The sequence below is a fragment of the Pavona decussata genome, unplaced genomic scaffold, assembly GCF_977016875.1.
Source record: "Pavona decussata unplaced genomic scaffold, jaPavDecu1.1 SCAFFOLD_934, whole genome shotgun sequence".
Lineage (NCBI taxonomy): Eukaryota > Metazoa > Cnidaria > Anthozoa > Scleractinia > Agariciidae > Pavona > Pavona decussata.
In genome coordinates, this window is record NW_028145949.1 from 32,639 (window position 1) to 49,594 (window position 16,956).

At 37.9% G+C, this 16,956-nt stretch overlaps 1 protein-coding gene and 1 pseudogene across 2 annotated transcripts; one reads left to right on the top strand and one right to left on the bottom strand.

Annotated features, from left to right (window-relative positions):
• The first annotated feature begins 222 nt into the window (after window positions 1-222).
• LOC146448413 (uncharacterized) lies at window positions 223-2,549 on the top strand. The gene is made up of 5 exons (XM_085102598.1): window positions 223-453; window positions 706-896; window positions 1,438-1,582; window positions 1,743-1,802; window positions 1,963-2,549. Exons 1-5 carry the CDS (start codon window positions 399-401, stop codon window positions 2,547-2,549), a joined length of 1,038 nt encoding a protein of 345 aa, XP_084958724.1. The 5' UTR covers window positions 223-398.
• Window positions 2,550-7,761: 5,212 nt separating this feature from the next.
• Window positions 7,762-15,951, bottom strand: LOC146448414 (uncharacterized; annotated as a pseudogene). Its single transcript, XR_014861083.1, has 13 exons — window positions 15,468-15,951; window positions 15,102-15,207; window positions 14,516-14,740; window positions 14,109-14,158; window positions 13,614-13,695; window positions 13,074-13,246; window positions 12,511-12,707; window positions 10,082-10,171; window positions 9,820-9,891; window positions 9,524-9,584; window positions 9,300-9,368; window positions 8,925-9,112; window positions 7,762-8,351 (listed from the first exon to the last, which is right to left on the bottom strand). The product of XR_014861083.1 is annotated as an uncharacterized LOC146448414 (transcript).
• Between the last annotated feature and the right edge of the window lie 1,005 nt (window positions 15,952-16,956).

Below are 16,956 nucleotides of genomic sequence, written 5' to 3' on the forward strand. Positions count from 1 at the left end.
TCTTATAAAAATAGAAAGCTTGAGATCCTCGTCAAAAAATGTTACAATGCAAGTATTTAATTCAAAAAAGGAGAGGGGATAACATGGTCATTCTCCCTAATTAATGACATACCTTTGTTGTGCCATTTGATATAATCGTTAGGATAATATTAGGAAAAAGTCAATATGTAAACCTGGCTTTGTTTTGAAATCGTTTTTTTTTTTTCTTTTTTTTTTGTTTAATATTCCGATATCGCCTTATTTTCGCCACTTTTACATTACTCGAGTAAAAGGTGTTAATATTAAATTGACATGCTTTTTAATCTTATGAATTTCAGAAATGGATAGGCAATGAACGTTCAAAGAGGAGACAAAGTGGTGCAACTGAACAGCCAAACAAGAAAATCAAGCTACCCCCTATGCAAAGAGGCCCCAACCCATACAGTATTTTTTGTGCTGAAATATTCAGAACTGGTAATGTAAAGAGTGATTTAACAGTTTAGCCATTAAACACCTTCGTATATCAAGTTCGATACTGCATACAGGCAATGTTAGATTAGACGTTCTCATTGAAAAACATATGAGCTGGATTACTTCAGATCGTATCCATGTTTGCATTGTAAATATATGTTGAATCTCTTACCTTAAAGTAAAATTTACCCGCCAGTTACCATTCATTTAAGGTAAATTTTACTTCGTAGCCTTATTTAATATTTCTTTTTCAAGAGGAGTGTCGAGGGTTGAAAATGGAAGAAAGAAATCGCTTTGCAGCTTCAAAATGGAGGGCCCTTTCACAGGACGAAAAAAAGAAGTATGATGAAATGGCTAAAAACTACAGGCAACCTGATGTTTCTAAGTTGTCGCAAGATGAAATAGAGAGACTTATTACCAGACATCGAAGGCAGTTACTGGCCGAGGTACAACCAACTAACCAACTAACCTGAGATCATTCTCTCTTAAAAACAATGTGCCTCTACCTACCAACCTACCTACCTACCTACTTACCTACCTACCTACCTATCTACCTACCTACCTACCTACCTACCTACCTACCTACCTACCTACATACATACCTACCTACATTCCTACCTACTTACCTTTCTACCTACCTACCTACCTACCTACACCTACCTACATACATAAACACTAACTATCGTACCAGCTTACCCTACTTACCTTACTCCATCTAACCACAACAAACCTTACTTACTTACTTACTTACTTACTTACTTACTGACTGACTGACTGACTGACTGACTGACTGACTGACTGACTGACTGACTGTCTGACTGACTGACTGACTGACTTACCTACCTACTTATTTACTTACACTCCTCCTATATGTTTGCTTTTGAAAACGTGATAGGAAATTTACAGTAAAATGTGGCACGATGACTAGATTTTACACGCGTATATGAAATCTTATTTTTTTAAAACATTTTTTTGCATTGATTGTAGGTTATGCTACTTGAAGATCTTGGATGTCACAGTGCACTGATGTTTTTAGATGCCGATGGAGAGTTATTTAATTTTGGATCGGACGAAGGAGTTGCTTTTTTGAGCACAAACTCTGACGTTGTTGCAAAATTTAGACAGCATTTCCGTGAATATTCTGATAAACGATGACGTGTTTTCATAATAAAAAGCTTAATAGAAAGCAGTGCTAAATCTTGTTATTAATCAAGTTGGCTTATAATGTTTCCTTTAACTCTGTTGTAAATCCCAGACTATTGACATTACTGTCTCTTTCAATTGTTGTTTAGATTTGCATTGCAAGAAGTACAATTACCGCCACGTACAGGACTTATTTAACAAAAAATACAGTAAGTTGTAACATAATGGATCACCAACTGGTCATGCAATACTTTGAAAAGGATATCCATGTATATAGATGCAGATGATGCACTGGCACTTTTTAAGCCAAGTAAATCTTGGCACTTGTTTGGTGGTTTGTATTTAATTTTTATTGTTTTCTCTTCAAAGGTGAAGCGGTTGGAAAGCCTGGTTCGCGTGTGCCTTACCAAAGAGGGAACTTTACAGTGGAAGGCCTTCCAGAGGGAGTGACTTTTAAAAAGCCTTGCTGCTATGGGGCAAAGCAATGCAAATCAATAGTAGAGGCAGCTGATTCCATTACCTTCGAAATTCAAATTGAAACTGGCGCCAAACAAAGTAACGACAACAATAACCAGGCCACCAGCCAACCAGAAGCATCCTTAGCAGTCCCAGATATGATGATACGGAGCACTTTGCTAAAGGTTGCCAGTGATGTGGACGTTGGGGAGATATTGTCGGGTAGTAAACGTTTGTCAGAATCTGACATCAATGTTGAGGACTGCACCTTGACCCAAGATGAGCGTCTTACTCTATACACGAAATGCAGAGATTTCTTCGACCAAGAGTCATGGGAAGCAGTTGGGCACAACACAAAGGACTTTAGCGGAAATGCTGTATTGCGTTACTTTTTGGTTTCTTTAAATAAACATGACTGTAGGACATTCCCGTGCACAGCGAAGGAACGAAGGAAAATTGCTTTTTTAAAAAAAATGGCGGTGAAATTTAAACTGGAATAAGCTCGACAATTAGAATACACGTGAAAAAAGTACAAGTAGGGTTTCTTACATTGTAGACGGTTTTGCGACAGCTCCTCTGTTGTCTTCTGTTAAAGCCATCATGCCGCTTGCCTTTCTTTGATACAGGCGCCATTTGGATTCTATGACACTTATAGGACAGACTCAACTGCGAATACCAAAGACGATCGCTTCTCTGCTTATGATGCTTCACTGAGAAAATCAAAATTACTACTATTGACACTATTTTTCGAGTACTTTTTGCTCGAATACATTAGCATGTGACAATCCTAGCATTTCGCAAGATGAAATTGCACTACCGGAAATACGTAAACCCACAATAGAAAGGTGGACTGATACACAGATTAATGAATTTATTTGTCCTTGCATGTTTTTTTCCACTTCTGCTTTACCAATTTTGGGTATTGCAAGAGAGAAAATTAAACATTTACTTTCTAGAAATTAAAAAGAACGTCATAAAACTGCAAGTTTTAAGTGATAAATATTAGAACATATTATGTAAACCGAAATTTATCCCTCTTCCCTTGGTGGCGGGGGTGGGGGTTCATTTGAAAATTGTTAGGGTTATAAGGAGGGTGACAGGGCAAAAAAGTTTTATAAAGAAGGTGTGATCATAAAAAACCACCATTCCCCGCCCCTTATCCCCAAAAAGATGAAAGGCTTAATTCCCAAGTTAAAATATTAAAAAGCGATTGATAAAAGTTTATGTTTTCTCATGTTTTAATCGGTTGTTTCGCTTTCTGGAAAGAGAATACATGTATATATTTTTTTTATTTTCACAATGAAAGTCCAAAATGTTATCACCAGGAAGACGACAAATGCAAGAGAACACTCTACCTCCCCTCCCCCTCATCTCCCGCGGGTCAACAAAAAAAAATCTATAGGTGCTTTTCACCTCACACATCGTCACGCAAGTGAAAAAATAAAATCCTCAACCAGTCAATAGATAAAGTCAAGAAATTGAAATGTTGTAGAAGAGTGATACATAAACAACGTGTGAAAGCCACACGGCTAGGCGATATCTCCTAATCGAGTTATTCGAGAAAATGTACCACGGAAAATTACAGAGTTTAGTATGGGACGCCATGTTGGTGCCCCGTCTGATGGGCAACAACATGGCGGCCGAAAACCAGCAAAAACATCTGGAGTTTGCCTTGGCTATTTCAAAGCCTTTCTTCTCTCTGATGAACTTTCACACATTGACATTGATGCTTCTATTACATGTTAGCTGATCAGACCTAAAAAAACACGAGGCGAATCGATGTTTTCATGTACGTGACATGTTTAGAGCTGCAATCCTTCTGTCACGCACTGCGCAAAAATCTAAAATTCAAACTGCTCTATTTTCAAAACAAAGAATGCTATCCTACTGAAAACAAACAAGCCGATGGAAATTTAGATTTTCTTATATGTGATGAAGATAAAAACCCAAAATTGTGTTTAGTTATGAATTTCAGTTTTTTATGACGTCATGTGAAAACCAAGAATTGAACTATTCAACCAATACCTAGCCTCTTCCAGGCGTTCAGTTAGTTGGGGCGCAGCGCGAAAAAAGGCGCGCGAAAAAATAAAGAAAAAGCGCGCGAAGGGAAGCGAAAGAACGCCTGTGGGCAAACTTAACAAACGGTCGTTCCGGTATACCAGGATCTGGTATACCCTCTGATTGGTCAATTTTGACAGATTTTGTCAACGCTACAACGTTGCTGACGCAGATGAGAAATTCGATATGGCGGCGATTCTTTCATCGAGTGTCAAATCTGCGATAAACAACATTCGTAAAAATTTTCCGCATGTGGAGCGCCTTCGAGAATTCTTTTACTTTTATATTTTCGCGAATAATTTTTCGCAAAAAGCTACTTTTCTAGGGATTTGGGGAAAAAACCATTAAATTAATTGAGCCGAGATAAGCCCATTAAACTTTCGTCTCGTTCAGTTCTGATCATTATAAGGATAAAGGAGATCAGTTTACGTCTGGAGTTGCAACCGCGAAAAACTATCAGACGTTCGTCAGGATAAATCCTGTTTCCTAGCCAGAAACGTAATAAATTTTGGTCCACGAGCGTTGATTCACCAAACAACACGAAAGTGAAAAATCACTGGCGCATAAGACGATTGAACATCACGACATAAACAACGAAGGAGCTTAACACTTTAATGACTGTTTGTCCTCCGTCGATATTCATGGCAGAATCGATTTGGCCACTAATATAAATAGGCGATACTCCCAACGTACTTTGGTCGTCACCACTTGTCTGTCCGCCAAGGATTTGCTGATCGATTCCTGTAGATCTCTTGAGTGCGTGTTAGCACGCTTCGCGGAAGGAGTATATCTCCAGTCGGCGATCTAGCGTTCGTCTGTCGTTTTGCCGCTTTCAGCGATTCTCTTTCCACAATCCCCGAGAATAGTTTCACAATACTGACATGCGTTCTAGCCAGTATTCTTACACAGGTCAAGCAACTTACATTCGAGAAACTTGGGTCTCTTTTCAGTTCATGCCCCAACGAACTGGCAAGGTCGGCCAACACTATTAAAGCTCTCTGCTCCCGAAACCTTATTAAAAAAACCATTAAAAATAGATACTCCGGGAATTTTTGTTCCCTTGCACTTTACAATTTTCTGGCAAAACCTGCAACACGTCGGAGGATGGACTGTCAATTCGCTTGCAGAAAAAAACGGAAAATTGAGGGACATGAAAAGCACAATCGAACAGGAAAGACGCGCCAACTCGCAATTCAAGATTGAAGGATCATATTTCCCTTCGCGCGCTTTTTCTTTATTTTTTCGCGCTGCGCCCCAACTAACTGAACGCCTGGAAGAGGCTAACCAATACCTAAAAAACACACATCACTTTGAAAAAAAGTGCAATTAAGTCATATTAAGACGATTTCGAGAAGGCAGCCCTGTACATTCTGCCTTGAGCTGAAAGTTAAATGAGAAGGAACGGCTTTCTTTACGGGGGAGGGGTGGGGGGGGGGGGGGGAAGAAAAAGAAGGAGGCTAAATTTAACAAAATATTTCACATATAAACATATTTATTTCACTATGATATATGCGAATGGGGTCCAATATTGGCAGAAACCCATCAAGGATGCTATCATTTCACGGCAAATGCTTGATTCTATAGACTATTTCGCATATCAGTAATATTAAAAATTCATAATAGTTTATGTTTTCTCATGTTTTAATCGGTTGTTTCGTTCTCTGGAATCGAGAATATTTTTTATGGTTTGAAAGTAAAAAATGTTATCACCATGAAAAACAACAAATGCGAGAAAACGCTCTACCTCCCCTCCCCCTCATCTCTCGCGGGTCCAAAAGAAATCTACTGAACTATTCAACCAATAGAAAAAACATACATCACTTTGATAAAAAAGTGCAATTAAAACGATTTCGAGAAGGCAGCCCTATAAATTCTGCGTTTAATTGAAAGTTAAATGGGAAGAAAAAAGCTCTCTTTGCGGGGGAGGGGTGGGGGTGGAAAGGGACTAACGGACGATTTCGCATATAAACATAATTCACTATGATGTATGCGAATGGAGCCCAATATTGACACAAACGCATCAGGGATGCTACCATTTCACGGTAAATGCTCGATTCTATAGACTATTTCGCATAGCAGTCAAAGTAAGCATTCATTATAGACAGGAGCTCCTGTTATAGATGTATGCGAAGGGGGTCCGATATTGGCACAAAGGCATCAAGGATACTACCATTTCACGGCCAATGCTCGATTCTATAGACTATTTCGCATAGCAGTCAAAGTAAGCATTCATTATAGATGTATGCGAAGGGGGTCCGATATTGGCACAAAGGCATCAAGGATACTACCATTTCACGGCCAATGCTCGATTCTATAGACTATTTCGCATAGCAGTCAAAGTAAGCATTCATTATAGATGTATGCGAAGGGGGTCCGATATTGGCACAAAGGCATCAAGGATTCTACCATTTCTCGGTAAATGCTCGATTCTATAGACTATTTCGCATAACAGTGAAAGTAAGAATTTATTATAGATGTATGCGAAGGGGGTCCGATATTGGCACAAAGGCATCAAGGACACTACCATTTCACGGCCAATGCTCGATTCTATAGACTATTTCGCATAGCCTGAACGTAAGAGTATCTATACGTTTAGAACAAGTGTGTAACGTGACTCTTCCCACCCTGCCGGTTCTGAAAGATGGTACACGAATTTGTCTGGCTAATATCCTTAGCCTATCGACGTTCCTAGTGGGGATGCCGAGGCTATTTACATGAACTGTTTGGGCTTTTGAAATAAATACAAAGATGATAATAAAGAAATCACTTTATTGAAATACCAGTATATATTTTTAGCACTGCTGTACTAATTAAAGTCACTGTAGGAGTCAGAACAGTTGGCTATTTGTAAGGCTGGAGGCAAATTCTTCGTATGGCAGGGATTGTTCTTGCAGCCGTTTTTGAGATGCTGGTCACTTTCAACACGACGCATCGTTTTTCAACGGTGTCTCAGAATGGGAGGTGCGAGAGGCGTGGTTTTCTAATGGTTAGTGCCTGGACTTTGGATTAAGCGGTCCGCGTTCAAGCCCTGGCCAAGGCATCTACTGCGTGGTGTTCTTAGGCTCATGGTATTTCTCTGCCCGGGTGAGGGTAACCCTAAGATGAACTAGCATCCCATCTTGTGGGGATAGAACTACTTCCAGTCGCTTCATGCTACAGAAACCGGAATAGGCTTTGGCCTGATGGGCCACTTGGCTCGAAGGCAGACTTTAGAATACAGTGGAACCACTAATGGGCAGTGAAAAATTGGCCGATTTAACGGGAAGGGTGAAATTTCACGATGATACTTTTGTCGAGTTTCACGCTGTATTTCCTTTTCCATATAAACAGAAGTGGTGTTATAGTAGTGACATTTGCTGTTTGATTAGTTAACGGCCGAGCTCACTAACACGACACGTTACAGGTGCATTGAAATAAGAGAGTATCGTTCAATACTGTTCCTCTATACCGCACTTGGTTCAATTGGCCGTATGAACGAGGTAACATTATAAGGGATTATAGCAGTTGGGATTTGAGAATGTGGCCATTGGTCATATTAACGGGGTGACGTCATTAATGGGGTTTTCTTATAAGAAAATGTATGGGCGTTTTGCAGAGACAAAAGAAAGTGGCCGTAATGATGGGGTGGCCGTAAGGAGGGGTTACACTCTAGAACTAATCATCAAAGTCAAAGTCTGATTCAGGATCCGAATAAGAGTCCTCAACGTTTTCGACTTCGTCAGCTTGAGGTAACATGGTCGAGTCCAGCAATTCGTGAAAAGAAACAGGAATTAAATTCTGCTCGTGAAGAAAGGAAGCATTGTCTTTCCAGAGACTTTGCAAGGTCTGCAGCTGCTTGCCATTCTCGGCACGTTTGGAAAGAAACAAGCTGTTTAATCCAAGCTTGAGTTCAGGTGTTTCCGTTGTCGCCTCTTCGCTTATTGCTGAATCAAGAATGCTGTTCTGTTTTAAATAAAAAGCTTGTAGCCTATTCATTTCACTTGTGACCAGCTCAATTTCCTCTTCACACCTTTCCCTCAAGCAGTGAAGCTCGATTGCCATTCTCCTAGTGGCATTGGGAACAACATGTTCCGTATGAGGACAGGACTGTAGATTCGCGTACAGCTCACAAGAGGGATCTTTTACTAAATCAAAATTCAGGGAAGAAGCGCCATGAATTGCATTATGGGACGCGATCGTCTTCCTCATACTTTCCGTCGCCTTGGTGATCTGCTTTGAAAGCTTTACTGCGATAGCTTGGCCGTCTGGACAGAAACAAATTAAATTGCTATTAGGCAATTACAGGAAGACAAGGTTACAAATACACGCATTGAATTTTATGAACTTCAAAGCATCTCGCGTCAATAAACTAAGTTATGACAGGTTTGTTTAAAGCTACGTCATTGTTCATTTATTTTGAAAAAAAAAAAAAAGCTAAACTTTTCAAAATCATCATTTCCAATCCGTTTCAATCTTCTCCATCTTCAGCATCCTCGTTTCTTTTTGTTTTAGAATCAACCATTTGGTGTTTTTCTTCCTTAGCAAACCATTTTGTTTAGGTTTCCCACAGGTTAGGTTTCCGTAGCTCCTTTAGGTGGAATTAATAGCTAGATGGAAAAGGTTAACGTGAGGTGCAGAATCTCCCGTTTCTTACTTATCATTAATAAATTTCAAGACTACTTATTAAAACAGTTATTAAATAATACACTTTTTTGTTGTTCATTATTCTATCTGCACCGGCACATGCAAATCCACGATTCCTTAAAAAGTGCTCAGATGACATCTTACTGAATACTAAGGGTAAACGGGGATTTAACAATATTATTAAGGTTCTCTACCGGCATATTTTCGTTTCATTTCCAATAAGAAAGTCCTTTCGGAAGCCAACTTGCGGGGTTGCAACATTTGCCGCCTGCTATTTTTTTCGTCGAGGCGTCTCTTTGCAGCTAAGAACGGTGATTCATGTTCCTGCCAACGCTGTCGAACTCCATGCTTCTTTTCAAGAGCTTCCAATCGTTTTACGTTCCTTAAAAAAATATACGTTTCAAAGTAAAAATCTGCATTCATAAAACTGCAAAATTTCCTTATAAGTATAATCGGTCTAAACCCAGCCGTAAAATGATTGGTGACTATTGGTAATGTTTTTCTGTGTTTTCATTAAAAGGAAAACATAATTCTAATACAAAATTTAAAAAAAGAGAGAAAAAAAAAACCTGTCAAGCTTGCGTTGTGTTTCCAAGAGTTTGTCATCATCAGTGGCCTCGGCATAAGCAAGGTCATTCCTATCCGAAAAAAGGCTTTATTTTAGTATGAGAGTTATATTGTGATATTTGCTTTCGCCAGAGCTGAATCTGTCGTTTAACAAGGCTGTATGATGTCATACATGTATTGGAAACAGATTGTTTTGTGAACAGTGTAAATACTTAAGAAACCTCACCTGATGGTTTTGGACTTCAACATCAGCTCAACGTAAAGTTCATCCCATTCCTGCGTAAGAACTGAAAGCAGCAACAAAGGTCAACCATTGTTACCAAAATCATGAAAATGCAACATACTTTTCTTTAGTATGAATCGACGACTATCCCTTTAATCTTTCCTTTACTTGCACATCATTGACATGAAAAGAAGCACTATTTAGTTTTCAAACGATCTGACTGGCTAGTACACAAAGGTCATCAGTGAACAATATAATTTAGAGCTTTAATTATCCGCTAACAGAAGAGTCACGCTTACCAGATTCTACAGGATCAATGGCAGTCTCTTCCAAGTTCATCCATTCTTGAATTGTATCATGATGATAAGGAACTAATGAACACAAAAATATAGCAATTAGCAATTGATGCCAAAGCATAAATGCTCTAAGCCATTTTTCATACGGTATCCACTGTACGCACAGTACGCGTATGGGTCGCATCGTTTCAATGAGGAACTTGCGAGGAGAACAAGTATTAGCTTCACTTAGAACAAGCAATTATGTCAAAGAAATGAAGAATACCTGGCAAACTTTTAAACATTTCATCAAGCTCTTTGCAAGTATTACTAAATAGTTCTTTTGCTCTCAAGAGTTTGGACTTAAGAACCGGACCTTAAAAGAAAAAAAAAAGGAATAAAAGGAAAATAACAAATGAATAATTAACTTATAATAATAATATTAATAATAATAATAGTACTAATAATAATAATAATAATAATAATAATAATAATTATTATTATTATTATTATTATTATTATTATTATTATTATTATTAATATTATTATTATTATTATTATTATTATTATTATTATATATGCAATGAAGACAATTTATATACTAGAATGTGTTAAAATGGGAATAAAAATTGAAAAAATAAAAATAAGGCTTCAAACAGTCAGAAAACGTTACTGAAGTCAGGAGTGTCTGTCAATAACATGACACGTTTCACGTTAATATTATTATTATTATAATTGTTATTATTATTATTATTATTATTATTATTATTATTAATGACAGTGCATGTGTGCATGCACGTTTGTTTTTCTGTTGTTATATAGAAATAATTAAGATAGCTTAATGTTACTAAAGAGGAAATGTACATGTATGATTAAAGTGTTATTTCCAACTGGTTTTACTCACTAAACTAAGAGTAAAATACATGTACATACCTTTCACCATGTTTGATGCTAATAAAGCTTTTTGGGAAGTCATGACGGCAAACACTTCCAAATACTCCCTTTTCATCAAACAACTTGTTTTTTCCTTTTGACCTCAAATTGGGAAGGACTTCAACAGCATGGAAATGGTTGCAATTCTGTTAATAATAATAAAGATAACAATAAATAATACTAACAATATTAAAATAATAAAGGGTAAACGGCACAAAAAGTTCAAAAGAAAAAAGTAAAAGGCCGAAAATTGCCGCAGAAAGGCGAAATTTTCCCCGTTTTGAAGACCGGAAGTAAAAATCGTCTTCAGTGGAGCACGTGATCGATGACGTAGAATGAAGAACCGCTCTTGTTTACAACACTGAAGACAATATGGATTCTGGGGATTAGTGCAGTTCTTTTGCTTGTTTTTCTTCTGAACAAAATAGTACAATCGAAATTGCCGACGGAGCTATATTAGCAGAGCTATGAGGGCGCTCTGTCGTATATGTTTAGCCGCGTAACAGCGAAGTGAACTCGGTTACGGACTCTAGAAAACGAGTGCGAAGAGGTGTTGAAGAGCGGATTGGTAAGCGACCAGTTATGCATTCTACTGATTCTATCGCAAATTCGGTGTATTTCACATTCGCAAAGAGATTTCATCGGCGATTGAATACGTTTTGAGTAGCATTAAAGTTTCCTTTTTATGGTACGGCGTTGTTATTTGAAATCCAGTTTAGTTACATTTTTAAAAAAAATCCACGTGGATTTTACCCTGGGAATTGGCCTGTTAGAGACACAGCGTACAAAACTCAGCGAAAGCTTGGAGATGTGGGCAGCTTTCATTATGACGATTCACACTTTACAGGAGCGGTGCCTGTACAAACAGCAATACTACGACGAAGTCTAAGCACATAAATAAATTAGGAAGTCATTGTGTTGTGCTGGGCCTTTTGGGACATTAAACGAGTTTACACCTTTCATGCCATATTGTATATTGCGTTCTATTGATACCGCATTCGAGCTCACTTTACAGGGACTTTTTCCGCTAAGTAATGTGACTGGCAATTTTTCATTGTTTTCCATTTTAAAGCAAAATAAGGCCTTTACCTTTGATATTATGCTGATTTAGAAAACGGTGTTCACCTTTGTTGGTCATTTTGCCCTGTCGCGCCGCGTATACAGCGAATATATATGACAGTCGCGTACCTGAACTGAACAAGATTAATGAATTAACTGCGATACTACGCGTGTTCGAAAGGTAAGCTTAAGTATCATTATCGGCTACTGCTAGTTTTCTTCAGGCTGCACTGCAATAACAATTTCTTATTATTTTTCAAACATACAGTGAACCCTAGCTAGTTCTGGTGGAGTAGCTTGTTTTGTAATCTGTCTGGCGCGAGCGGCTTCATTGGACGTGCTGTCCTCCATCGGGCCTATGCCCTTATTATCTGACAGTCCTTCTTTAAAACAAGGTTGAAATGGCGTTTTGTGAGCTTTTCATCTTTCCACAGACACAGCTGTGATAATTTGTGGTTGAGCACAGTCTTCAGAAAAGTGAGCTGAGGTCGTGGGGTTAGCAAACAAATCGAATCGCGTGTGTCCGAACCATCCGTACAAAACCCGAAAGAAATGCCAATTATTAAGACCTTCACCGTTGTTACTAGAATTAAGCATCAAGCAACCATAAATCGATACGGTATTATTGAATTTTCCTCAAAACACGAACTATACATTTTATTTTGGAATTTTAAAATCAAGCCATTTACCGAATCTTGCTAAAGAAATCCAGGGGAATCTAACCGGAAAAGGTTTGACGAGTTCTTCTTTCTACGTCATTTCCGGTTTTCGGCCCAAGCGCTGCTTCGAATCCCGTGACGAGAAACTTTTCGTTTTTCCAGGCAAAATAGCGGAGATCGAACTCCAATTTTGGTAAATATCTTTTATTAGGGTCATAAGCTTTCTGAATTTGGAAAGTTGTTTTGGGGTCTAGAGTATCCCTTTAAAGTAATATTAATAAACAAGAGAGTTTGTTTTACAAGTGTTGCATATATTACTATTATTATTATTATTATTATTATTATTATTATTATTATTATTATTATTATTATTATCATAATTTTATTTTTTTTTTCATTGTATGAAGAAAATACCCATACATGCATGTACCTCCCCTAAGGATGTTTCTGTTTTTATTTGGAGCCTCCCACCCCCCTGGAATTTCAAGTTTTGCTTCATACTTTCCCTTAAAAAGTTTGGCTGTTAGGACCACCCTCCCTCTCAGAATTTCCAATGACTATCCATGGGGGTGTGGATATTTTCTGGAACCACACATTATAAGAATTCTTTGTTAATAGTTAGCATACCTGTTAAGACACACTAGTTTCACTATAATGGTCAACAAAGTTGTCCACGTCATTCTGATCCCCAAAGAAAAGATCTTCAGTTGGTGTTTTGGAGTTGCAAAGCCATATCCCTGTGACCGCTTACTTGATAGGCCAAAGCATGCATCCATACATTCTATAAGAATTCCTTTATCCTATGAACAAAGATGTGAATTAAAATGGATACTACCTCAATGTACTATTATTGGAAATGCAGTATAAAAGATAATTATAAAATATCTATTAAAGCTACGTACTAACTAATGGATTGAGATATTTAATTAAATGCGGCTAAATGTAATTTAGGCTAAGTTAGACTCGAGTCAATGCTGTCCTGCGGTATTTGGGTGGGCATGCGCGTTCTGGATCACATACAGGTTTTTGCAGGGCATGCATCTGATGCCTTCCAGATGTGTGAGGACGTGCATGCTGCATTGATCTGTGAATCTGCTCGTGGCGTGCTTTTTTATTGCAATTCCAAAAAAAAGTCAGGGGCATGCATTTGTAATAAAATTTTATTACCTCTGGGCAGACTGGGCAATTTGAACCATTATCAATGGTTGGACAGTGCCTAACCAAGTGCTGCAGATGATATTTAAAGAATCTGAAAGACAGATTAATCAAGCTTAAAAAATGAAAAACCTAATACTACTTAAATTATGTAAATTACACAAATTATGGATCTAAAACACACAAAATACTACAAGATCTACTTAACAAGCACTCTTGCTACACACCATGCACACCTAGCATATTTGTGGCCCGGCTAGCATATGACTTTGAACTTTGAACCACTGTCTCTAGACCAATAAAACTATGGGATATTGCAACTATTTACAGTAATATATTAATATATTATTGAATTTTTTTGATAATTAAATAAAACCAGTACGTGTTATGGTAAATTGAAAAAACTTAGTTACTATGGTAAATTGGCAATTTACCTGATAACATATCATATTTGAATATAATTATAGTCACAACATGCATGTCAGTACAATGTTCTTCTTACAGTACCTGTATTCTTCAAAACAGCCAGAATTTAAAATCGAGTATATTGAATTGACCTACAGGAAAGTAAAGAAGCAAATTATAAGGCTTAGGCTTCACATGTACATGTGCACTTTTTTGAAGCACACTAGCTCACTCGTGTTATTCAGGAAGGTTTACTGTAACCTTAAGTTCAAGTCTATTGACCTAATCTGATTTTATAATTATTGCAACCTGACTGGCATGGTGACTGCATGTCAATCAGTCAATTAAAAAATTAAAAATTAAAAATAACAGGATACTGCAATTGGTACTCCTTTGAGTCACTCAGAGTAAAAGTAGCTTAATAACAAAATGCAGGTACATGTACAGTAGTATTAGTGAAAATATGTATAATTTATAAACAAAGTGTAATTTACATGTGAAGAACTTACAATCTTTGGCTGTAAAAGTGGCCTTTTCAATTCAAGCACAGCAGTGAATTCTTTCAGAGACACTTTACAGCTTATAAACATACTTGTGACCTGATCCATAAGCCTAAACTGAAAGGCAGTGGTAGGTCTGTCCGGTGAACCAGGCCACAGATGTAGTCGTACCAACTGAGGTGACAGCTGGATGCTCACACTGGCAGAAACGGATCTTCTTTGAATGATGGTTTCCTAGGTTTAAAAAAATGTCCTTATAAATAATCTTATTTAAACTTGTTTGTCAATACTTACTGTTTACCGGTAACCTTTTTCATGCTCATGCTTATAAACCATCCTGTATTAGCTCCCCCAGCCCACTAAGTATATGTAGACGAATAAAAATCACTTATGAAGATATATAAAGTCCAGGGCCAAAATAAGCAGCAGTTTGATACACTAGCTATTATTAATGAAACTGCATTTACAATCAAGTACAGTGGAACAAAATTATCAACATTTTTGGCACCCTATGCCAATGCAATCATAATAAAAGCTGTGCACAAACATAAAACATGTAAAATAAACAAATAAGCATAAATATATTTGTGCTCACCATGTTCATCTATACACTGTACAATCCGAATTTCCCCTGAGGAGCACTCGTGGTCACTTCGGGCCAAAACATCGTGGTTTGGGAAAAGTGGAACAAACATTCCATCCTGTAATGAAAAATTTAAAGACAGTGGGTTAGCTGTAGATCACTTTGTATTTTTCTCCTTTTACATGGCATTTACAATGTTCTTCTTCACAAGTACCAATAAGGAGGAAGATATAATTCAGTTTCCAGCAATAGAAGACCGTCATTACAATCATTTATTTACTTATTTATTTTATTTAATTGAATGAGATTATACGATTATATCACAATCATGCATTGTAAATATGAAAAAGTAAATACAAATTTTCTACTGGAACTTACTTTCCATAGTTCCAACACATGATAAGTGTTAATGCCTCCGTGGAGCCTTTTAGAACAGTTGAGGCACAAGTAGATTTGAGGCCCGCAGTAAGTGCATCTTGTCACGGCCGCAGTTTCGTGGCACCAAACACATGTAGTATTGGGAGGGAACGAGTTCTCGATCTCTGTATTCACAAGACGCTCCCTAAATTCGCTCCACTTAATTTCTTCCTGTATTTGGCGATTCTGGTGGGCGCTTACAGAATGCTGAAAATCGCCAGATGCAGATGCATGCTCTGTATCTTCAGCCAGGTATGCATTGGTGCAGTGCTCGATCTCGCGATTGACTGCAGGCACAGGCGATGCTGTCGAACTGTTTCCAATCGTACGGCGCTCTAGCGACAAAGAAATGTCTTGCCTCCTTGAACCACTGCGGTCAACGAACTTTGCCTTAAATGAAACGGGCTTGAAGCGCTTCATGATCAGACGATATTTTTGGCTTTTTTTAAACCTCGTCCGCCATTTTGAATTTAATCCCGATAATTGGATTGCTTGTCATGTAAGCTGGCACAAAAGATAATTTAGAACGGACGGTACCCGTTGTTCTAAATTTAGAAGAGTGGCGTTTAAGGTGACTCGACCCAGTTATTTTTTGGCGGTACCACCCTACTTTGAAGCTCTCTGGTATCCACACCTTTACTTTTATCGTAAGTGTAACACATAGAATGGATAACATATAGATCAATCTACAATATAGCAAAAAAAATTTGGCGGTCGGAGTGAATGTCACGTGGTTATAGTGCCACGCCCCTTTGAGGTCTGAGTCGAAATTCTGCTGTTGGTGGCTTTTTTTCGTAAAAATCTCTCGGCTACACATAGTGCGCATTAGTGCCTTGCGCTGAACAGAGTGTCAACAAAATTGCAAAGACCCAATTCGAGAAATTTAGGGCTTTCCAAATTTAGGCCATAATTTATGTAAAAATGATGAGCAAATTTTACACGATCATATCTAATAAACTATGAGATTTATTCCTTTATTTTGGGGATCTTTATTACAGATGGGTCCTTGCATGTCAGCAAAAAGCTTTGGGGCCTTGTAAATGCGCGCGATTTCGAGCAATGCAAACATATAGAAATGATAGTTTTAGCTATTTGTTGACGCTTGTCAGCGTTTCAGAGTCCTTCTCACAAAAAAAGCATTTTCTTAAAAATTCGTAGTTTTTTTTCCTTCAAATTTTTTCAGGGCCACAATTGATTAACTTACTACCCGGATTCTGAATTGCATGGTCATTGAAAAACTGTGACATTATCTCCTATAAGCCAAAACTTGAGTAAACATGGAAGATTTTTAGCGTTTTGGCTGAGTTTGTGCTTTGGGAGTTTTCTATTGTTTCTAGTCTGTCATGATACAGCATTCTTGTTCAGCACGCGTGCAATGACCACGCTTGCCTGACTTCCGAATGCACTCATTGGACATTGAACGCGTGCTGAACAAGAATGCTGTATCATG